At 51.2% G+C, this 23,963-nt stretch overlaps 1 protein-coding gene and 1 long non-coding RNA gene across 3 annotated transcripts in view; one reads left to right on the plus strand and one right to left on the minus strand.

The window, feature by feature from the left end:
• The window catches only part of LOC140390339 (uncharacterized), a 58,084-nt gene extending 43,764 nt beyond the window's left edge, over positions 1-14,320 (plus strand). Inside the window, exon 4 of the long non-coding RNA XR_011934619.1 lies at positions 14,002-14,320. This is a non-coding gene — a long non-coding RNA (uncharacterized lncRNA). The remainder of the gene's footprint in view (positions 1-14,001) is intronic.
• LOC140390338 (uncharacterized) overlaps positions 1-16,810 on the minus strand; it is a 49,052-nt gene extending 32,242 nt beyond the window's left edge. For both annotated transcript variants that reach the window (XM_072475413.1, XM_072475412.1), the window contains exons 1-3: positions 16,638-16,810; positions 5,368-5,673; positions 2,793-3,110 (exon numbers count right to left, since the gene is read on the minus strand). In XM_072475413.1, the coding sequence (XP_072331514.1) occupies positions 2,793-3,110; positions 5,368-5,673; positions 16,638-16,698 (685 nt within the window). In that variant the 5' untranslated portion in view covers positions 16,699-16,810. The remainder of the gene's footprint in view (positions 1-2,792; positions 3,111-5,367; positions 5,674-16,637) is intronic.
• Between the last annotated feature and the right edge of the window lie 7,153 nt (positions 16,811-23,963).

Consider the following 23,963-nt stretch of genomic DNA (forward strand, 5'->3'; position numbering starts at 1 on the left):
GGTTCATGCCCTTACACATCCTCTTCATCCAAGGAGATGTGTGCCTTCTCCCTGTTGCAACTTATCCCCTGCTTTGAAGCACCACGCCGTTCAGAGTCCAGCAAACCACAATGATGCGGGACACCTTTTGAGCAGAGTACCTGAGAGACCCACCAGAATGGTCCAAACATCTGAAGCGTATCTCCAGGATGCCTATTGTTAGCTCTATCACAGACACTCTGTGTGCATGTTCTGCATTGCACCCCTTCACCGATGCACTTTGTGGATACCGAATGGATGTCATTATCCATGCCTTATCATCTAGCAGCCAACCTTCTCGGCGCTGAGGGCCCTCAAAGATCCGTGACACCTGGGACTGACACAAGATGTACGAGTCATGCGGACGCCCAGGGTACCTGGCACAAACTTGCATGATCTACTCCTGGTGATCGCAGGTTAGTTGTATGTTGAGTGAGGGGAAATCCTTCCTGTTTATGTAAATCAGTGGCTGCTGCCAGGAAGCTCTTAGGGTCACATGTCCGCAATCAGTGTCGTGCTGTACTAATAACAAAGGCTGGCTTGCTTCACCACAGTAAACTGGTTGTACGTTACTGCAAAGGGCCATTAACATCCCCCATACATTTATGCGTTTATGACTGAGAGATCTTGCACAGTTCCTCAGTGGAACCCTGGACTGAACCACTTGCAAAAACATGGGTCGGAGAATCGCTGGGGGGCGGCATAATTCGGGCGGCCTCCGGGGTCTACGGGAGGGGGTGCGGGGGGGATCTGGCCCCGGGAGGTGCCCCACAGTGGCCTGGCCCGTGATCGGGGCCCACCGGTCCGCGGGCAGGCCTGTGCCATGGGGGCACTCTATTCTTCCGCGTCGGCCGCTGTGGTCCTCCGCTGTGGCCGACGCGGAGATGACCCCCCCCCCCCCCTGCGTGTGCGCTGGGATGACGCCAGCACACGCGGGTGCTCCCGTGCATTCGCCAACTCGTGGTGGCCGGCGGAGACCCTTCGGCGCCAGTTGGCGTGGCGCCAAGCCCCTTCCCCACCGGCCGGCGTGGCGCAAACCACTCCGCCGCCGGCCTAGCCCCTGAAGGTGCGGAGGATTCCTCACCTTCGGGGTGGTCCAACGCCGGAGTGGTTCACGCCACTCCTTCCCGCCGGAGTTACCCGCCCCGCCGATTCCTGCAGAATCCCGCCCATGATGAATAAGAACCCCCGCCCCATGAGGCCATTGATTACTACCACCCCCAGCCACCAACCCGACTTACAAGTTCCGTAATCACTGGAGCTGCCTCCCCTGACAGTGACATCTGCAGTGGAGGAGCTTGCTACCCACCCCCAGGATGCAACTCTGTGAGCAACTGACCACGCCCTGCACACTGTGTTGAGCACGGCCCACAGTGCACAAAAATGCCGGTCCCCTCCTAGGACCGGGAACAAGACACGTGTGCCATGCATAGCCCCGTAGCATGGCCCACAAAGCCCCAGGACTGCCTTTCATCGTTGATCCTGACAATGTAACCTTTAGCACCCCTCCTCCTCTCAACTTGTTCCTGCACGTGTGTCCACCCCATCCTTCCAGCCTCCAGTCAACCCCCACACCGATGCCCCTGCCTTCCAGCCTCCCACCACCTCCCATCTATTTTGGTAGGAATAACAGCAAAAGGGATTATTATTTCAATGATAAAATATTAAAACATGCTGCTGTGCAGGGAGACCTGGGTGTGCTAGTGCATGAGTCGCAAAAAGTTGGTTCACAGGTGCAACAGGTGATTAAGGAGGCAAATGGAGTTTTGTCCTTCATTGCTAGAGAGATGGAGTTTAAGAGTAGGGAAGTTATGCTGCAATTGTATAAGGTGTTAGTGAGGCCACACCTGGAGTAGTGTGGTCAGTTTTGGTCTCCTTACCTTAGAAAGGACGTACTGGCGCTGGAGGGTGTGCAGAGGAGATTCACTAGGTTAATCCCAGAGCTGAAGGGGTTGGATAGATGCGGGCAGGTTGTTTCCACTGGCGGGTGAAAGCAGAACTAAGGGGCATAGCCTCAAAATAAGGGGAAGTAGATTTAGGACTGAGTTTAGGAGGAACTTCTTCACCCAAAGAGTTGTGAATCCATGGAATTCCTTGCCCAGTGAAGCAGTAGAGGCTCCTTCATTAAATGTTTTTAAGATAAAGATAGATAGTTTTTTGAAGAATAAAGTGATTAAGGGTTATGGTGTTCGGGCCGGAAAGTGGAGCTGAGTCCACAAAAGATCAGCCATAATCTCATTGAATGGCGGAGCAGGCTCGAGGGGCCAGGTGGCCTATTCCTGCTCCTAGTTCTTATGGTCCTGCCCTAAGGTCTCGCCCGGCACTGAGAAATTCAAAGCAGTCTCCAGATATGGCAGCAGCACAGTCGAAGGTTTAGCAAACGCTGCATGTACAAACCTTGCCGTTGTGCGTGAAGTGCAGGTGAACCGGTGCATCCCATTTATATCCAGTCGTGAATCAGACTGATCCAAATACCGGCGTCAGGTTGCTCAATTTGGAGGGGGAATGTGATTCCGGTAAGTAGTTTAAAAAACAAAATGAGTATTCGTGATCTGGAAGTGGGATTCCCGACATGGATCAGCAGGAACATTAATCTGCCATTAACCCACCGTGAAAATCATGAGGAGAAAGTTGCAATTTATTTTCATACCAGCAGAAAAACCAACTCCTGCCAAATCGCACCAAATGTTGTGCCCCCGCCCACCATGATCCCCGCCACTGGCAGAACGGAGAGATTCCACCGACTGTCGCGTAAACCCGTGACGCAAACATACCTATTATCTGTAGCCGAACAGTTTGAGCAATGACGTTTTGTTGATTGGTCGAAAGTGTATAAAGACCCTCGTCTGAAAAGGTTAATTGATGAAGGATAAATGATCCATTAAATGGGAAGACGTTAACGCGACCATTGTATTTTTTCATTTCGGACGGTTCGGTATTCTCTGCGGGAAACTGCAGCACTCGTCTGGTTCTATTCTCTGTAGTTCCACTCAACAGCTCCCATTTGAACATTTTGGCCTGGTTCCGGTGTTCCTCAAACACTCCAGGAAAGAACATGGAGCCCCCGGGAACACGGTAAACTTCCATTTTTCCTATTAAAGAAATAATAGTACAGTGATTATCCCAGTCTCTGTGCGGTGTAGAATGAGTATTTAGTGTTGTTCCAATTACTGAGGGCAAGTCTTGCTTCTACGAATATTCGATACTTTCTGTCAGTGACACAGAGACACAGCCTAAGGGGACATGTTATGCAACTGACAGGGTGTAACATTCATTCGTTCACACTGCCACTGGGTTGTCCAGGGTGCATTTTCCCAGGTACTTCACAAACAGCAGGCAGGGAATTGGAAAATCCCACAGGCAGAGTTCATAAATTCTCATCAGTGGGGCGGAGAATCCAACCCGCCTCAGTGGAGAAAACAGCAGCCAAATTGCGCGTAGCAATAAATGCAATTTGGAGTAATTGTTTGGTTCCTCTTATGGTGATTTAGTTCATAATCATAGGGTGCTTGGCTGGCATTGACAGGCTGGCAGGGCAATGCCATCTTTCCTGTGCTGGGGATCGGAGGCCATGGGGTGTCCTACCCTTGTGAGGGGGGGCTTGGGTACATCCTAACTAGTAGGTTGGGGGGGGTTGCGTTTGGGGGATTGGGACAGATCGGGGCACCATTTTCAAATAGCGGAGCTCCTCAGCACAGGAAATTAAGGTAAGTGCGATCTCGAGGCACGAAAAAAGAACAGAGTCCCATTTAATAGCGGGGTCGTTCTCGGTGCTGCGGGGCACCGGGAAACACCAACTAAACACACCTGCAATGCGATTTCTGCTTTTTACCATAAATAGTGCCCTTTAGCAAAACAGCAGGATGTGTCATGCAAAGCCTAGACATGCTAATGGGGAGGATGTTCTTATTACTCAAAGTTTCTAAATGCCAGGGGTGGGATTCACCCATTGCCGGTGGCAAAATTGCTTTTGCCGAGTGGCCGGAGAATCCGTTTTTGCGCTGAAATCGGGGGGCGGTGCAGTTTTTCGGATGTTCCGCCCACTCAAAAACGGCATACTCGAGGAGTACGCTGGAGGCCATTGGGACGGCCTCAGGACGTCACCTGATGCTCCCCCCCCGATGCTCCGCCCCCCGATGGGCCGACTACCCAACAGCGTCGATCACGAACCTGGCGTGGCGGCTGCGGACTGTGTCCAGCGGCGCCACAGTCTGGGGGGGGGGCGTTCTGCTGACAGGGCGGATTCGGCTGGGGGGGGGGTGGTCCAGGGGTGGCGATGGAGGTTACAGGGGGACACTATCTGGCCGGCTGGGGGGGGTGGTCCAGGGGTGGCGATGGAGGTTACAGGGGGACACTATCTGGCCGGCTGGGGGGGGGGGGTCCAGGGGTGGCGATGGAGGTTACAGGGGGGCACTATCTGGCAGGCTGGGTCCGCACGCGGCCGCCGCCATGTTGTACGGCGCGGCCGCCGCCGCTCTGTGCATGCGCGGCCACGGACCACCCATTGTGCTAGCCCCCCCCCAACGAGCAGACCATCGATGCGGGGGCACCACCGACATTTTGGTCCTGAGACCCGACACACCCTCCGGACATAGCCGCAAAATCAGAGAATCCAGCCCCAGATGTCTGGTCGGCAGTCATTGTGCCCAAATGATTTGGTGGGATAGGGAAAGGGACATTTGGCAGCTGTAAGGAGAGACTTTGGCCAAGATTCTTCACCCGTTCCCGCCGGTGGGATTCTCTGCTCCCCCTGCAGTGAATGGGGTTTTGGCGGAGTGCCGAATTCTCCGCTCCCGCTGGCAGCAGTGACAGGGCGAACACCGCTCGGAGAATCCCGGCCATTATCCTTACTCCTCCTGTTATCATGTCACTGAATTGCCATTCAGTTTCTATGATTTCAATATTTTCATAGAGTCCCTATCGTGCAGTTGGAGGCCATTCAGCCCATCGGGTCTGCACTGACCCTCTGAAAGAGCACCCCAACCAAGCCCACTTCCCCCACCCTATCCCCGTAACCCCACCTAACCTACACCTCTTTGGACACGAAGGGGCAATTGAACATGGCCTGTCCACCCAACCTGCACATATTTGGATTATGGGAGAAAACCGGAGCACCCGGAGGAAACCCACGCTAACGGTGAGAACGTGCAAACTCCACACAGACAGTGACCCAAGGCCGGAATCGAACTGGAGCTGTGAGGCAGCAGTGCTAACCACTGTGCCACCTGGGCAAGGGCCAGCTTCAGTGACATTAACAGCCATAACTCCGTGGTAGACAATTCTTAAGGAAAGTGAATGATTCATGTGTCATAACAGTTTCAACACGTACAAATAAATCAAAGTACTCACCAGAGACAAACAATTCTATTCTTCTCATCGGTTTGGCATTGACAGAAAAGGTGTAAACCCCTTGGTCAGCAGGTTTCACATTGCTCAAGATCAGAGAGCCATCATTTTCATTAAAATGTAAACGATATTTGAACTGTGCGTGTGGTTCTATTTTCTGCCCATGTCGGTCATAATCCAAAATAGTTATCGGTTGTTTGCTGTTGGTGGCGAATTCCCACAAAACGTCAACGTTGCCAAAATTAATTCTTTGTTCAAGATCCAGTAAAACTGACGAACCAACAACGCCATACACTTCTTTGCTTGAAACTGATTGACATAACATAGAAAATGCAATAATTAAAGCTGTGGTAATGAAGCACAAATGTTGCGGCAATCATGAACAAAAACTACAACAAATGAGACTATACGTTATACGAGCAGATATCATTCGGTGTTCAAATATATTCAGTGACTTGGCCTCCACAGCCTTCTGTGGCAGACAATTCCACAGGCTCACCACCCTCTGAGAGAAGCGATTTCTCCTCATCTCATTCCTACGTAGTCAACCCCATATCCTGAGATTGAGACCACTCAATCCAGGCAATTTAAGAGATATATGTATTTAAATATATTGGTGCCAATTTTCCAACTTATCCACACCTGCATCTGGACATTTTTGGAGAAACACAGTTTTCGCAAAGAAATTATCAGCCCTAGACTGGCTGTTACTATAGAGACGGAACTACCAGTTCTTTACTGGATAACAATGGGGCCTTTTAGCTAGCTGACGTCACTGTTCTTACAATCTTAAGCAAGTCTCAAGCAACTTGCTATTCGGCTTCCCTTACTCGCATGGTTAATATGATTATAGTTAATTATTCTTAATGAGTTCTCATTTAAACCTCTTATATCTGACTAGAATAGTCAATTTCTATCCACTACTCTGTCACCTATTTACCCTCCATGATTAATTCTCCCATTTTGGACTGTAAGAAACCTACATTTATCTTAACGAATCTTTGTCTTTTTGCATACTCATGGAAGTTTTTACAATCTGCTTTTATGTTACTTTCAAGTTTACTCTCATACTCTATTTCTACCCTCTTATCAATCTCTTTGCCCTGCTCTGTTGAATTCTAAACGACTCCCAATCCTCAGGCTTGCACCTGTTTCTTGCAAGTTTATATGACTCTTCTTTGAATTTACCATTTTGTTAGCCATGGTTGGGACACTTTTCTTATTTTCTTTTTGTGTCCGAAAGGATTGTACAACTGTTACTATGCATATATTCATTCCTTACATATTAGCCATTGCTTATCCACCATCATGCCTTTTTAAAAATAAATTTAGAGTACCCAATTCATTTTTTTTCCAATTAAGGGGCAATTTAGCGTGGCCAATCCACCTACCCTGCACATCTTTGGGTTGTGGGGGCGAAACCCACATAAACATGGGGAGAATGTGCAAACTCCACAGTGACCCAGAGCCGGGATCAAACCTAGGACCTCGGCGCCGTGAGACAGCAGTGCTAACCACTGTGCCACCGTGCTGCCCAACCATCATGCCTTTTAATGAAGGTCCCCAATCTATCTGAGCAAACTCAGGCCTCAAACCTTCGTAATTCCCTTTGTTTAAATTTAGGACTCTAGTTTCAGGTCAGACGTCTTCACTTTCCACCCTAACGAAGAATTCTACCATGTTTTAGTTGATTTAAATTCCGATTTTTCCTAATCAAGCCCAGCCCACAGAGATTTTTCTCCCTCAAAGGTTCAGGAAAACTCTTCTAATTCTGAACATATTCTTCAGGCTAGCAAACACAGTTTTGAGGTTCTACATATCAAAATGAGTTAGTTTACTAAGCAACTGACTCTACATCAGTGAAACTATTGAACATCTCGTTGGTGTTTTGCCATTTTCGGTGATTATAAATCTGGTTACTCAAAAGGGTGAAAATTGGACATTTATTAAAAATGCTTCTTATTTCATGATTAAATCTGTATTCAGCTGTAATAATAAAATCCCACCAGATTATTACTCTTAAATAGATTAAAGAATAAAAGGAAACTATTACATGTCATTCCTAGCTAGTTCACTGAAGAGGTTTTTAAAAAAATTATTATTCCGATTTTTATCAAAACATAATTTTTGCATAACCATTAACATTTAACACAAGGTAAACGTTAACATTATATACAGAAAAAAGAACAAGAATATGTAACATTTCCTCACCCTCACCTCCACCCCCTCGCCCCCACCACCTCGAGTTGTTGCTGCTGCTGACATTTAGTGCTCTGCTAGAAAGTCGAGGAACGGCTGCCACCTCCGAGAGAAGCCCGTCATGGACCCTCTCAAGGCAAACTTTATTTTCTCGGGACTGAGAAACCCAGCCATGTCACTGACCCAGGTCTCCACACTCAGGGGCTTCGAGTCCCTCCACATTAAAAGGATCCGTCTCCGGGCTACCAGGGAGGCAAAGGCCAGTACATCGGCCTCTTAGGCTTCCTGAACTCCCGGATAGTCTGACACACCAAAGATCTCTGGACTCGGCACCACCCACGTGTGCAAGATCTTGGACATGGCCTCAGCAAATCCCTGCCAGAATCCCTTAAGAGCCGGGCATGCCCAAAACATATGGACATGGTCTTTGTCCTTTGTTGTTCTTTGTCTGCTGGGCTCTCTGAAGAGTTTACATTTGTGATTATATAAATCAATTTCACCATATTTTATTGAAAATTTGAACTGAAAGATCCCATGGTCAGACAGTTACCCGCTGGAGTTTTATAAGGAGTTCACGACGGAGTTGGCACCACATTTATTGGGGACGTTTAGCGAAATGCTGGAGAAGGGGGAGCTGCCGGAAATACTGACATGGGCGGCAATCACGCTAATTCCAAAGGGGAAGGACCCGCTGGAGCGTGCGTCATACAGGCCCATTTCACTGCTGGCTAAGTTTGGGGTGGGGAGGATGGAAGGATGCCTTCCGGGGGCGGATCAAAAAGGTTTCATGAAGGGCAGACAACTTTCCAGTAATATTAGGCACTTACTAAATGTGATCATGACCCCGAAGGGATGGGTAAGAGGTAGTGGTATCTATGGACACGAGAAGGCTTTCGACCGGGTGCAGTGGCGGTACCTATTTGCGGTGCTGGGAAGGTTTGGGTTCGTGCCGAAGTTTGTGTAGGGGGTGTGTCGGCTGTATGTGGCCCCGGTGGCGAGTGTATGGACAACCAAGATGAGTTCACGGAGCATCGGATTGCACAGGGGAACGAGGCAGTGGTGTCCGCTGCACTGGTGATAGAGCCCTTGGCGATGGCCCTTAGAGGGTCAGCAGAGTGGCAGAGGATTACGAGGGGGAGTAGGGAACACTGGGTGTCGCTGTATGCAGATGACCTGCTGCTGGAGAGAATTATGGGCTTATTAGAGAGGTTCGGGGCCTTCTCGGGCTACAAGTTGAATGTTGGAAAAAAGCGAGGTGTTTCCGGTGAATGAGGCGGGTCGGGGAGCCAATTTGGGGGCGTTGCCATTTCGGGTAGCCAGGGGTAGGTTTAGGATTTTGGGGTCCCGGTGAAGGGGGAGTGGGCAATGATGCACAAATGGAACCTAACAAAGTTGGTGGAGGAGATAAAGGAGGACTTTAGGAGATGGGATACGTTACAGCTGACTCTGCCGACAAGGGTCCAGGTGGTAAAAATTAACATCCTGCCACGGTTCCTATTTATATTCCAGATCCTCCTGATCTTCATTCCGAAGGCCTTTTTCCAGAAACTGGATGCCACAATTTTGGAGGTTATAAGAACATAAGAACTAGGAGCAGGAGTAGGCCATCTGGCCCCTCGAGCCTGCTCCGCCATTCAATGAGACCATGGCTGATCTTTCGTGGACTCAGTTCCACTTTCCGGCCCGAACACCAGAACCCTTAATCCCTTTATTCTTCAAAAAACGATCTATCTTTATCTTAAAAACATTTAATGAAGGAGCCTCTACTGCTTCACAGGGCAAGGAATTCCATAGATTCACAACCCTTTGGGTGAAGAAGTTCCTCCTAAACGCAGTTCTAAATCTACTTCCCCTTATTTTGAGGCTAAGCCCCCCAGTTCTGCTTTCACCTGCCAGTGAAAACAACCTGCCCGTGTCTATCCTATCTATTCCCTTCATAATTTTATATGTTTCTATAAGATCCCCCCGCATCCTTCTAAATTCCAATGAGTACAGTCCCAGTCTACTCAACCTCTCCTCATAATCCAACCCCTTCAGCTCTGGGATTAACCTAGTGAATCTCCTCTGCACACCCTCCAGTGCCAGTACGTCCTTTCTCAAGTAAGGAGACCAAAACTGAACACAATACTCCAGGTGTGGCCTCACTAACACCTTATATGGGCGGTGAAGGTACCTCGGGTGAAGAAGGCCCTGCTACTGAGGCAGAAGGTGGGGTTGGTGTTCCAGAATCCGCTGCACTATTATTGGATGGTGAATGTGGAGAAAGTGAGGCGATAATGGGAAGGAGAGGGCATGGTTAGGATGGAGGAGTCCTGTAGGGGGTCCAGCCTGAGGGCCATGGTGACGGCGGCACTACCGGTGGCACCGAGGAGATATACGGAGAGCCCGGTTGTACAGTCCACGATTAAGGTGGGGAACCAGCTGAGGAGGCACTTTAGGATGTAGGGGATGTCGGTGCTGATACCGTTGTGCAGAACCATGGGTTCAATCTAGGGGAGACGGATGGCATGTACAGAAGGTGGGGCTGGTGAGGGCGAGGGAGGTTTGCAGGTCTGCAAGTGCTGCGGGAGAGGGTAGAGCTCCCGAAGGGAATTGAATTCAAGGATATGCAAGTGAGAGATTTTGCACGGAAGATATGGAGAGAGTTTCCCAAGTTGCCGAAATATACCTCACTGGAATGGTTGCTGTTCCCGGATGTGGCCTGCTGGTAATTGCATGCTCACATGTAAATATTGGGGCTGGGGCGGTTCAGCACAGTGGGCTAAACAGCTGGCTTGTAATGCAGAATAAGGCAGCAGCGTGGGTTCAATTCCCGTACCGTCCTCCCCGAAAAGGCACCGGAATGTGGTGACTAGGGGCTGTTCCCGGACGTGGACGTGGAAGGGGAGGATACGTTCCCAGATGCCCAGAGACAGGGCAAGAGGAGACTGGAGTCACAGCGAGGTCCTAGGTCCTGTCAAGAAGGCAGGAAGAACAAATGGACCTCAGGACAGTGGATCAGCAGCTGCTGATGCCAAGGGGAGTGGTTGGGGAGAGACACTTGTCATTGGGACAGCCTCTTCTTTGCCATTGACACAAATCACAAATGTCTCGAGAGTTCCTGCAGAGACAGATGAGCCTCCTGTCACTCCGCAGATGATCCCTACTACCACATGGGGGCCCTCACGGTCTCAGGCAACAGAGCATAACGGTCAGCCGCCTGTCTCCAGCAGAGCTAGTGGCGGTGGCGGTGGCGGGGGGGGGGGGGGGGGGGGGGGGGCGGGTGGCACCACACTATACAACCCATAAGAACATGAAGAGCATGCATTAGTCACACCTGGGTTCACGAGGGTGATTATTAAGGCTTTGAATTGTTTGGAAACATGTTGCTAAGATTCTGATTTAATGAAGGTGTTGGATCTACTTGTTGTTCTCACTTCATTTGTCCTTTGTGTGTGTGAAATGCTGGTTTGGGTTTGTATTGACCATCTGCTATCAAGCGAGTTTCTGCTCATGTGGGCCTCTCTGAAAATTGTCTCATATTGTGCCTCACCCTTGTCACATGCACAGAGGGCCCAGCTGGGAGACAGAGGAGACTGAAGCAGAGATGATATCATTTCACAAGTGCCATGTTCCTAGTTACAAATCCTGAGGGGCTTTGACAGGATCGATGTGGGAGAATCTAGAAATGGGGGATGGGGGGGGGGGCTGTTTAAAATTAAACTGGCATCCATTTTGGTCAGTGATAAGGAGATCTTTTTCTCTAAGAGGGTAGATCGTCTCTGGAAAGGGCGGTGCAGGTAGAATCTTTGAAATTTTTTTTAAGGCAGAGCAGGTAGTCTTGATAAGCAGGGGGCCGGGGGGGGGGGACTGGGGGAAGGGGGGGTGAAAGGTTATCAGGGGTAGGCGGGAATGTCTAGCTGAATGGGTTCAAAGGGCTGAATGGCCTGCTCGTAATTGCATGCTCACATGTAAATATTGGGGCTGGGATGGTTTAGCACAGTGGGCTAAACAGCTGGCTTGTAATGCAGAACAAGACCAGCAGCGTGGGTTCAATTCCCGTACCAGCCGCCCCGAACAGGCGCTGGAATGTGGCGACTAGGGGCTTTTCACAGTAACTTCATTGACGCCTACTTGTGACAATAAGCGATTTTCATCTGAAACCTGGTGTGCAACAGCTCCCCCTACTGGCTGACATTGTTGCTGCTCCTCGCCTTATTAATAATAATAATAATCACTTATTGTCACAAGCAGGCTTCAATCAAGTTAATGTGAAAAGCCTCTTCAGACTCATCCGGAGATCCTGAGGCCTGTCATCGAAGGATGCCGCCCACACCATGCTATCATCCTCTGCCAGGGCTCCAGGTTGTGTATCGCACGGCAGACCATGTTACATAGAATTTACAGTGCAGAAGGAGGCCATTCAGCCCATCGAGTCTGCACCGGCTCTTGGAAAGAGCACCCTACCCAAGGTCCACACCTCCACCCTATCCCCATAACCCAGTAACCCCACCCAACACTAAGGGCAATTTTGGACACTAGGGGCAATTTAGCATGGCCAATTCACCTAACCTGCACATCTTTGGACTGTGGGAGGAAACTGGAGCACCCGGAGGAAACCCACGGGGAGGATGAGCAGACTCCGCACAGACATTGACCCAAGCCTGGAACCGAACCTGGGACCCTGGAGCAGTGCTATCCACAATGCTACCGTGCTGCCCTTAAAGGCAGCATCCCTTTAAGGCAATGTCCCTTTAATTTTATTAGTGCGAAATAAGCTGCAGAATAATAGAGAACCGCTGCACAATCCAAACATGGAAACCTCATTTCTGGTAGACCAATGGTCTGCTTGATGATGGCCTGGTAGGTGCCCGGCTCACAATGTACCATGCCCCGCCTCTCTCCACAGATTTCCCATCAAGGTCATGGGCAATCTCTAAAGTGTGTATCCCTCTTCTCCAAGAAAACAACCCTCCAATAGCTGTGTGATACAAAACATCACCATGTGCAAACCATGATTCCTCCCAGGATAGCAGGCACATACCAGTATAATCCTCTAACGATGGTCACACACAAGTTCCACATCGAGAGAATGAAAATCGTTTTGATTCACAAATGCCCCTGGATGCCCTGATGGGGATCTGATTGCCACATGCATGCAAACAATTACACCCGTGTTTTTCAAACCCTTTTTCCAGGGACCCAGTGAACTCTGGTCTGAGCGCACCCCTGCTAGGATGGAATTTCACATTGGTCCCAAAACCCCCACTGGGAGCCAGAGCCCCATAACCTGAGTAGCCTCATGGAAATGCCTTTTCGCGCTACGTGGAGGGGTTTCCTGTATGGGCTACTGCTGCACACCCTCCACTTCCTTGCCCTGGCCCGGAAATGCCTTGTTGCTGTCCCGAGGCAGAGGACCCCAGTGGAAACCCCCCTGAGGGGCTTCCCCCTTAACATCAGGGACCTAAGGTGGGGTGTTGCATTCAGCAGTCCCATATAACCATTGGCTGCATCAGTTCACAGACTCCCTTGTGGCGTCCATGGGCCATTCTTATATAGGTTGCATTAGACTGCACTCACTTTTCAGTTATTGAAATAACCTTTTGTTGTACTTTTGTTTGCACTTCAGTCTTGCACTCCGGATCTATGGGTACCCAGTGCGGAGGGGGACGAGGAAGGAGGACCACCTCCTCATGAACCTCCTTCTGGGCATGGCCAAAGTTGCCATCAACAGGTCCCAGCTGCGGATGACCAAGGGAATCGTCCGACCAACTGTCTGCCCCTCTACTGCAGCTACATTCATGGCCTGGTGCCCCTAGCGTGGGAACATGCAGTGTCCATGCCACCCTCAAGTCCTTCGGTGCCTGTTGGGGGACCACAAGGGCGAGTGAGCCTTATTGACCCCTTTAAACACATTTTAGTTTGATGCTTTAAAATTTATTTTGTGATTTGATTTTTGTTCAAGGCAGCATTCCTTTAAGGAATGTCCCTTTAATTTTGTCCCTCAGTTTATTTGATTTAGTTTACTTGGTTATTGGTGCTGATCCAAATTGTTTTGTCTTTCAGTACCAAATGGCCAGTTGGTCACAACATTCAGATTGGATTATCAGGGATTCTCAGTTTGAAAGTGCTTTTATGCATGCACACAGCAGAATGGAGGTTCAAAATAAATCACTGACTTTACCGAACTGTACCAGCAAGGAAAAGTAAAATTGTTCTCAAGGTGAAGGTGGCTTTGAATGGGAATTGTTTGTGTTATCCAATCAGAACATTCTGAGGGACTGGCCAATCAAAGTACTGAAAGGTGAACCAATCAGAGCAGTGAAAAGCTACCCACTGTTAAACTATTCTGCGAAAGAAAGATTTACGGCTGCGCTCCAGATTGAGTATCTGTGTGATTTTGTGGCTGAACGTTAATCTCAACCTTGAACATTAACTCTGCTTTTCTGATCTCCACAGATGCTAAATGATCAACTGAGTTTCTCCAGCATGAGATGATCTACTTGGATGATACCAGAAATACGTATCAGGAGAGGATTAGGGCAGCACGGTAGAATAGTGGTTAGCACTGTGGCTTCACAGCACCAAGGTCCCAGGTTCAATTCCCCGCTAGGTCAATGTCTGTGCGGAGTCTGCACATTCTCCCCGTCCGCATGGGTTTACTCCTGGTGTTCCGGTTTCCTCCCACACAAGACGTGCAGGTTAGGTGGATTGGCCATGCTAAATTGCCCTTAGTGACCAAAGGGGTTATTGGGTTACAGGGATAGGGTGGAAGTGAGGGCTTAAGTGGGTCGGTGCAGACTCGATGGGCCGAATGGCCTCCATCTGCACTGTATGTTCTATGATTGACGGGCTGGCTCTCATTCCTGTGGATACAAAGTCGCTTGGTGGACTGGATACAGAAATTGGGCGCGATACTCTGGCAATCGCTGGGAGCGGCATTCTCTGGTCCCGCCGGTTGCGCACCCTCCACAATGGGTTTCCTGGCAGTGTGGTGTGGCTTCAATGGGAAATCCCTTTGACCAGCAGTGGGAGTAGAGGATCCCACTGCCAGCAACTACATGCCAAAATTCTCCATCCTCACTAACAGCGGTAGTGGGGCGCTATCGCAACAGAGAATCCTGATTATTGTTTCCTCTTGTGGGGAAGAATGGAACTGGAGACGATCAATAGAAGACAGGCACCATGACAACCAATCAGAAACCTCTACCTGGAGATTAGTGAGAATATGGAATTTGCTACCTCAGGGAATGGAATAGTATTGATACATTTTAGATAGAAGGAAATGGATGGTATCAATGGCAGATTAGATGAAAGAAGATGGTCAGAGGCTGAAGTGGAGCATAAACAGCAGGGTTTGGTTGGGCCCAATGGCCTATTTCTCTTTGCTGTTATCTTACAGCAACTGAGTTTCGGGAATATTCCAGGAGTTCCGCAGAAGGTCTGGCGGAGGGCAGGCCACAGCCATCGCAACCAGAAGCCTGGGTCTGGGGAGTTAAGGGGGCTGGAAGCCAGGCGCCGTGAGGGGTCAGGGGCCAGGAGGAGCAAGGGAACTAGAGAGACAGGTGACTGTGATGGACGAGAGAACAGGGAGAGAGAGAGATGGGTTTGGAAGTGAGAGAGAGACTTCTTTGTGTGTGAGCATGTGTTTGTGTGAGGGGAGCACATGTGAGTGAGAGTGTGTGTTTGTGTGAGGGGAGCATGTGAGTGAGAGTGTGTGAGGGGAGCATGTGAGTGAGAGTGTTTGTGTGAGGGGAGCATGTGAGTGAGAGTGTGTGTTTGTGTGAGGGGAGCATGTGAGTGAGAGTGTTTGTGTGAGGGGAGCATGTGAGTGAGAGTGTTTGTGTGAGGGGAGCATGTGAGTGAGAGAGTGTGTGTATGTGTCTCTGCACCAGTCTGTGTCTGATATCAGAATCCAGCTCTTCAGCAACATTCCTCCTCATATTAAATGAATGTGAGCGAAAGAAGCAACACCACTGAACAATAACAAAAAGTTAAGACTTAAGCTGAATAAGAGAATGTTGTAATTAAAATAAATCTATATAAAAGAGAGGAAAATCTTTGTTTTTGTATGTTTGCAAGAAAAAACATTTTTTTTGTAGTTTAACAAAAGACCATTTCCTCCAGGGTTCCTCGGGTTTCCCAGCTGGAAAGGTTTGGGATCCCGGGGCGAAATTCTCCGGAAACGGCGCGATGTCCGCCGACTGACGCCCAAAACGGCGCCAATCAGACGGGCATCGCGCCGCCCCAAAGGTGTGGAATGCTCCGCATCTTTGGGAGCCGAGCCCCAACCTTGAGGGGCTAGGCCAACGCCGGAGGAATTTCTGCCCCGCCAGCTGGCGCGGAAATGACATCTCCGGGCGGCGCATGCGCGGGAGCGTCAGCGGCCGGTGACAGCACTCGCGCGCATGCGCAGTGGAGGGAGTCTCTTCCGCCTCCGCCATGGCGGAGGGAGTCTCTTCCGCCTCCGCCATGGTGGAGATCGTGGCGGAGGCGGAAGGGAAAGTGTGCCCCACGGCACAGGCCCGCCCGCGGATCGGTGGGCCCCCGATCGCGGGCCAGGCCACCGTGGGGGCACCCCCCGGGGCCAGATCGCCCCGCGCCCCCCCCCCCCCCAGAGCCCGCCCACGCCGCCTTGTCCCGCCGGTAAGGTAGGTGGTCTAATTTACGCCGGCGGTACGGGCATTTTAGCGGCGGGACTTCGGCCCATCCGGTCCGGACAATCGAGCGGGGGTGCCCGCCAACCGGCGCGATTCCCGCCCCCGCCGAATCTCCGGTGCCGGAGACTTCGGCAACCGGCGGGGGCGGGATTCACGCCCGCCCCCGCCGGGTCGGAGAATTTCGCCAGGCCTGTGTGTGTGTGTGAGAGAGGCCTGCTCCACCCTGAGGCGGTACGAGTCAGAATTAAACTATTTAACCGACAGGAGTGCGCGGCCCAAACAAAGCGGAAGTGAGAAAGTGAAACTGCGTTTATAATGCGCCCGCAGCCTAATTTAAACCATAAAACTGATAGAAATTCACCGGGACACGGCAAAGGGCGCAGTCACCCCCGTCACCCGCACCCCATCCCCAGCTCCATATCCCCAGCCCCTCACCTTCACACAGAGCCAGGAGAGGGAGGAGGAGCAGAAACCAAAGGGTTAATCCCTTCTCCATCCAACCCAATGCTTCCGCCAAACCGGAAAAAAAATCCTTCGGGACACAGATTGCGAGACCGAAATTGCTGATCAGATCAGACGCGGTAATTCCCCGATCAGCACACCCGGAAGTGCGGAGTCTCTAGGACGAAGGGGCAGGAACTCAGCAACATTGGAGACTCGGAGAGTGCATCTTTTTAAAAAGTATATATTTTAATCAAGTTTTTCGGCCAAGCAAAACAATACAAAGGTTTTCCCTTTTTACAACAATAAAACAATATAAATAACAGTGACCGTTTTAACAAGTAAATAAATAATATATAAACTAAATGGCAACTGCCATAACAAAAATAATAACTCTCCAGATAATAAAATCAAATAATCCAATATACATAACCAAGTGCAAATATCTATACAAAAACCGCCCCTGAGAACCCACCCTCCCCCTCCCCCCTGGGTTGCTGCTGTTACCTTCCCATTTCCTTTATCGTTCTGCGAGGTAGTCAATGAACGGTTGCCACCGCCTGGTGAACTCTTGAGCCGAACCCCTTAGCGCAAACTTTATCCGATCTAGTTTTATAAACCCTGCCATGTCGTTTATCCAGGTCTCCACGCCCGGGGGTTTGGCTTCCTTCCACATAAGCAATATCCTGCGCCGGGCTACTAGAGACGCAAAGGCCAAGACATCAGCCTCTCTCGCCTCCTGCACTCCCGGCTCTTCGGCAACCCCAAATATAGCCAACCCCCAGCCTGGCTCGACCCGGACCCCCACCAACTTCGAAAGCACCTTTGCCACCCCCACCCAGAACCCCTGCAGTGGGCATGACCAAAACATGTGGGTGTGGTTTGCTGGGCTTCTCGAGCATCTCCCACACCTATCCTCTACCCCGAAAAATTTACTGAGCCTTGCTCCGGTCAGATGCGCCCTGTGCAAAACCTTGAATTGTATCAGGCTTAGCCTGGCGCACGAGGATGACGAGTTTACCCTGCGTAGGGCATCAGCCCACAGCCCCTCCTCAATCTCTTCCCCCAGCTCTTCTTCCCATTTTCCCTTCAGCTCATCCACCATGATCTCCCCCTCGTCCCTCATTTCCCTGTATATATCCGAAACCCTACCATCCCCCACCCATGTCCCTGAGATCACTCTATCTTGAATCTCCTGCGTCGGGAGCGGCGGGAATTCCCTCACCTGTTGCCTCGCAAAAACCCTCAGCTGCATGTACCGAAATGCATTCCCTTGGGGCAACCACATTTTTCCGTCAGCGCTCCCAGACTCGCAAACGTCCCGTCTATGAACAGATCTCTCAGTTGCACAATCCCAGCTCTCTGCCATGCTCCAAATCCCCCATCTATTCTCCCCGGGACAAACCGATGATTATTTCTTATCGGGGACCGCACCGAGGCTCCCGTCCTTCCCCTATGCCGTCTCCACTGCCCCCAAATTTTCAGCGTTACCACCACCACTGGACTTGTGGTGTGTTTCTTCGGGGAGAACGGCAACGGCGCCGTCGCCAGTGCTTGTAGGCTGGTTCCTTTGCAGGACGCCATCTCCAATCTTTTCCACGCCGCTCCCTCCCCTTCTCCCATCCACTTACACACCATTGAGATATTGGCGGCCCAGTAGTATTCACTTAGGCTCGGTAGTGCCAGCCCCCCCCTATCCCTGCTACGCTGCAAGAACCCCCTCCTCACTCTCGGGGTCTTCACAGCCCACACAAAACTCATGACACTTTTCTCGATTTTCTTGAAAAAAGCCTTCGTGACCATCACCGGGAGGCACTGAAACACAAAAAGGAATCTCGGGAGGACTACCATTTTGACCGCCTGCACCCTACCCACCAGTGACAGGGGCACCATGTCCCATCTCTTAAAATCCTCCTGCATCTGTTCCACCAATCGTGTTAAATTAAGCCTATGTAAGGTTCCCCAACTCCTGGCTATCTGAATCCCTAAGTACCGGAAATCTCTTGTTACCTTCCTCAGCGGTAACTCATCTATTCCCCTGCTCTGCTCCCCCGGATGCACCACAAACAACTCACTCTTCCCCATATTCAATTTGTACCCCGAGAATTCCCTAAACTCCCTGAGTTTCTGCATTATCTCAGGCATCCCCTCCACTGGGTCCGCAGCATACAGCAATAAATCATCTGCATACAATGATACCCAGTGTTCTTCTCCTCCCCTGAGTACTCCCCTCCACTTCCTGGAGCCCCTCAGTGCTATGGCCAAGGGCTCAATCGCCAACGCAAACAGTAACGGAGACAGGGGACACCCCTGCCTCGTCCCTCTATAAAGACGGAAGTAGTCAGACCTCTGCCTGTTCGTGACCACACTCGCCACCGGGGCCCTATATAGCAGCTGTACCCATCCAATAAACCCTTCTCCAAAACCAAATCTCCTCAGTACTTCCCACAGATAATCCCACTCCACTCTGTCGAATGCTTTCTCGGCATCCATCGCCACCACTATCTCCGCCTCCCCCTCTGGTGGGGGCGGCATCATTACCCCTAGCAACCTCCGTATGTTCGTGTTCAGCTGTCTCCTCTTAACGAACCCAGTTTGATCCTCGTGGACCACTCCCGGGACACAGTCCTCCATCCTCGTCGCCATCACCTTGGCCAGGAGCTTAGCATCTACATTTAAAAGGGAAATGGGCCTGTAGGACCCACACTGCAGCGGGTCTTTTACCTTCTTCAAAAGGAGCGATAGCGTCGCCTCCGACATAGTCGGGGGCAACTTCCCCCTTTCCTTGGCCTCATTAAAGGTTCTCGTCAAAAGCGGGGCCAGTAGGTCCATATATTTCCTATAAAATTCCACCGGGAATTCGTCCGGTCCCGGGGCCTTCCCCGCCTGCATGCTCCCAATCTCTTTTACCACCTCCTCCATCTCAATCTGTGCTCCCAGTCCCGCCCTGTCCTGCTCCCAATCTCTTTTACCACCTCCTCCATCTCAATCTGTGCTCCCAGTCCCGCCCTGTCCTGCTCCTCCACCTTCGGGAAGTCCAGCTGATCCAGGAAACACATCATTCCCTCCTTCCCTTCCGAGGGCTGAGCCTTATATAACCTCTCATAGAATGCCTTGAACACCCCGTTCACTCTCTCCGCTCCCCGTTCCATCTCTCCCTCCTCATCTCTCACCCCACCTATCTCCCTCGCTGCTCCCCTCTTCCTCAATTGGTGGGCCAGTAGCCGACTCGCCTTCTCTCCATACTCATACTGTACACCCTGTGCCCTCCTCCACTGTGCCTCCGCCACACCCGCGGTCAGCAGGTCAAATTCCACATGTAACCTTTGTCTTTCCCTGTACAGTCCCTCCTCCGGTGCCTCTGCATATTGCTTGTCCACCCTCAGAAGTTCTTTCAACAACCGCTCCCTTTCTTTACCCTCTTGCTTCCCTTTATGTGCCCTTATGGATATCAGTTGCCCTCTGACCACCGCCTTCAACGCCTCCCAGACCACTCCCACCTGAACCTCTCCGTTGTCATTAAGCTCCAAGTACCTTTCGATACACCCCCTCACCCTTAGACATACCCCCTCATCCGCCAATAAGCCCATATCCATTCTCCAGAGTGGGTGCTGTTCTTTTTCCTCTCCTACCTCCAGGTCTACCCAATGTGGAGCGTGGTCCGAAATGGCTATGGCCGTATACTCCGTCCCTGTCACCTTCGGAATCAGTGCCCTTCCCAAGACAAAAAAGTCTATCCGTGAGTAAACTTTGTGAACATGGGAGAAAAATGAGAACTCCTTACTCCTAGGCCTACTAAATCTCCAGGGATCTACTCCTCCCATCTGCTCCATGAAGTCCTTGAGCACCCTGGCCGCTGCCGGCCTCCTCCCGGTCCTGGACCTCAACCGGTCCAGCCCTGGATCAAGCACCGTATTGAAGTCTCCCCCCATTAGCAACTTTCCCGCCTCCAGGTCCGGGATATGTCCCAACATACGCCTCATAAAATTTGCGTCATCCCAGATCAGGGCGTATACGTTCACCAGAACCACCGCCTCCCCTTACAATCTGCCACTCACCATCACATATCTACCCCCACTATCCGCCACTATGGTCTTTGCCTCAAACAGTACCCGTTTCCCCACCAAGATAGTCACCCCCCTGTTCTTCGCATCTAAACCCAAATGGAACACCTGCCCCACCCATCCTTTACGTACTCTATCAGTTTCAGGTGCGTCTCCTGCAACATAACCACATCAGCCTTTAATTTCTTTAGGTGTGCGAGTACCCGTGCCCTTTTAATCGGCCGGTTCAACCCTCTCACGTTCCACATGATCAGCCGGGTTGGGGGGCTCTTTACCCGCCCCCCCTTGTCGACTAGCCATCCCCTTTTTTAACCCAGCTCCTCACCCGGTTCCCACGTACCCGTATATCCCACTGACGGTGCCCTCCCGCCTCGACCACCCCATCCCATAACAGCTCCCCCTTCTCCTTAGCAGCAGCAACCCAGTTAACCCCCCCTCTCCGCTAGATCCCCTTCTAGCATAGTTGCACCCCCCATGTTGCTCCCAGAAGTCAGCGAACTCTGGCTGACCTCGGCTTATCCCCTTGTCCTCGGCCCCCACTGTGCGAGGCCCCCTCCTTCCTGTGTCCCCATTCCCGCCACAATTACCATAGCGCGGGAACAAAGCCCGCGTTTCCCACTCGGCCCCGCCCCTAATGGCACATTTCCCTTCTCCTTCCCCTTTCCGTCCCACCGGCGCCCACAGTTCCTCATACTCCCCCCCCCCCCCAACATGGGGAAGAGAGAAAAGTTACAGGATCACAGAATTAACAAATTGAAAAATCATCCCCCCCCCTTCCCCTTCCTTGCCCCACATAATCACCCCACCACTTTGTCCCTGAAGCTCTTTCTCTTGCCAGACTATTCCAGCTTCTCGTCCACAATGAATGTCCACGCCTCTTCTGCCGTCTCAAAGTAGTGGTGCTTCCCTTGCTGTGTGACCCACAGTCTCGCCGGTTGCAACATTCCAAACTGAACCTTCTTTTTGTGAAGCACCGCCTTAGCCCGATTGAAACTTGCCCTCCTTCTCGCCACCTCCGCACTCCAATCCTGGTATACGCGGATCACTGCGTTCTCCGACCTACAGCTCCGAGTTTTCTTCGCCCATCTGAGGACCGTCTCTCTGTCATTGTAGCGGAGAAACCTCACCACTATAGCTCGAGGTATTTCTCCAGCCTTTGGTCTTCACGCCAGAACTCGATAGGCTCCCTCCACCTCCAAGGGGCCCGTCGGGGCCTCCGATCCCATTAGCGAGTGAAGCATCGTGCTCACATATGTCCCGACGTCCGCCCCTTCATAGCCTTCGGGAAGACCCAGGATTCTTAAATTCTTCCTCCTCGAATTATTCTCCAATGCTTCCAACCTCCCCACACACCTTTTGTGCTGTGCCTCGTGCGTCTCTGCCTTCACCACCAGGCCCTGTATTTCATCCTCGTTTTCAGCAGTCTTTGCCTTCACGACCCGAAGCTCCAGCTCTTGGAGCCTCTGCTCCTCCTTTAGCCCATCAATCGCCTGTAATATCGGGGCCAACACTTCCCTCTTCAACTCCTTCTTCAGCTCTTCCACACAGCGCCGCAGGAATTCTTGTTGCTCCGGGCCCCATAACAAACAGCCACCTTCCGACGCCATCTTGCTTTGAGCTTCCCTTCCTTGCCGCTGCTCCAGAGGAGCCTCCGTAATCCGGCCGCTATCCTCTCCCTTTTCCATGCGTGTCCGGGGGGATTCCCTTCTGGTTTACCGCACAGTGTTTTTGGCCGTTTAAATTGCCGTTGGGGCTCCTATTAAGAGCCCAAAAGTCCGTTCCAACGGCAGATGCCGAAACGTGCGACTCAGCTGGTCATTGCCGCACCCGGAAGTCCGGAGAGTGCATCTTGTCTGAGACTGGGAGAGTGCATCCTGTCTGAGACCCCAGAGAGTGCATCCTTTCTGATACACGTTCTTCTTTCCCTGAGGTTATTTAAAAAAAAATTATAGAGTATCCAATTATTATTATTTTTCTCCCAATTGAGGGGCAATTTAGCGTGGCCAATCCACCTAATCTGCACATCTTTGGGTTGTGGGGGCGAGACCCACGCAAACACGGGGAGAATGGGCAAACTCCACACCGATAGTGACCTTAAGCTGGGATGCGAACACGGGTCCTCGGCACTGTTGCTAACCACATGTTGCCCTCTGAGGTCATTTTGAACGATGCCTCAGAATAATTGCTAATGCAGCTGTGCTAAACCTGTGCCAATTGAGACATTGATTTTGCAATTTTTATCACTACTTCTGGTTAATTTGGGGTTGAGTTAGGGTGCTATTATGTTATTCCTCACTTTTGTAAGGGCCACGAAGAATCCAGCACAAGTTTTAAGGATACAAAGTAATAACATTTATTTATTATAACATATATACATAACAGCAGCAGCAACTTCCCTTGCTACATACTCCTTCCTGCTGGTTCCTGAACTGGCCAGCTTTATTTATACTAGGAGTTTACTAGTGGTTTCTCCGCCCCCCTCATTGGGGAAGCTCAAACTCCCACAGGATTGTGGGATAGTCATTAGTCCCCAGCCAATGGTAAGTAGGCAGGTTATAACATCCCTCCCCGCCAAAGTCCAAGGAATCCACCGAAGACCCTGGCGAAGGAGGGCGTCGGACTCGTTTGGCCGCAGGCCGGACACCATTTGCACGCGACGCTGGATCAGGCAGCGTGTAACGAGACGGAGACCGGCGCTTCCGTGATGAACGGCGCGGTTGTACATCCACGGCCCATGGACCCGAGGATTCCCCCTCTGATGCATCCTGTGTCTCCATCTTGGAGTCAGAGTCTGCTGCCTCCGTCATGTTAGCGTCTCTATCTCCATTCGGTCCCGTAACGACCTGCGCAGGCTTCGAGTGAGGCACCAGTGGAAGATTGTGAGGACTACCTTCCCTTGTCTCTGGTCTCTGCGGCTGTTGAAATGAGCTCCGGGAGTGGGGAATCTTTTGAGGGGATGGTCTTCTGGACCGAACGTGGTCTACATATTTTCGCTGGAGACGACCCTGGGCTTGCACTTGGTAAGATATAGGGCCCGCCTGGCGAAAGATTACACCAGGAACCCATTGGGCACCACCAGCAAAATTCCGAACGAACACTGGGTCACCGGGCGCAAACTGCCGAATCGGCCGATGCCGAGAAAATCCCTGTCCCTGCCGTTCTTGTGTGCGGCGTACTTTTGCGCCAATGTCCAGGAAAACCATACTAAGGCGGGTGCGAAGTCTCCGGCCCATTAGGAGTTCTGCGGGAGCTACCC

The sequence above is a fragment of the Scyliorhinus torazame genome, chromosome 14, assembly GCF_047496885.1.
Source record: "Scyliorhinus torazame isolate Kashiwa2021f chromosome 14, sScyTor2.1, whole genome shotgun sequence".
In the NCBI taxonomy this organism is placed as follows: Eukaryota; Metazoa; Chordata; class Chondrichthyes; order Carcharhiniformes; family Scyliorhinidae; genus Scyliorhinus; species Scyliorhinus torazame.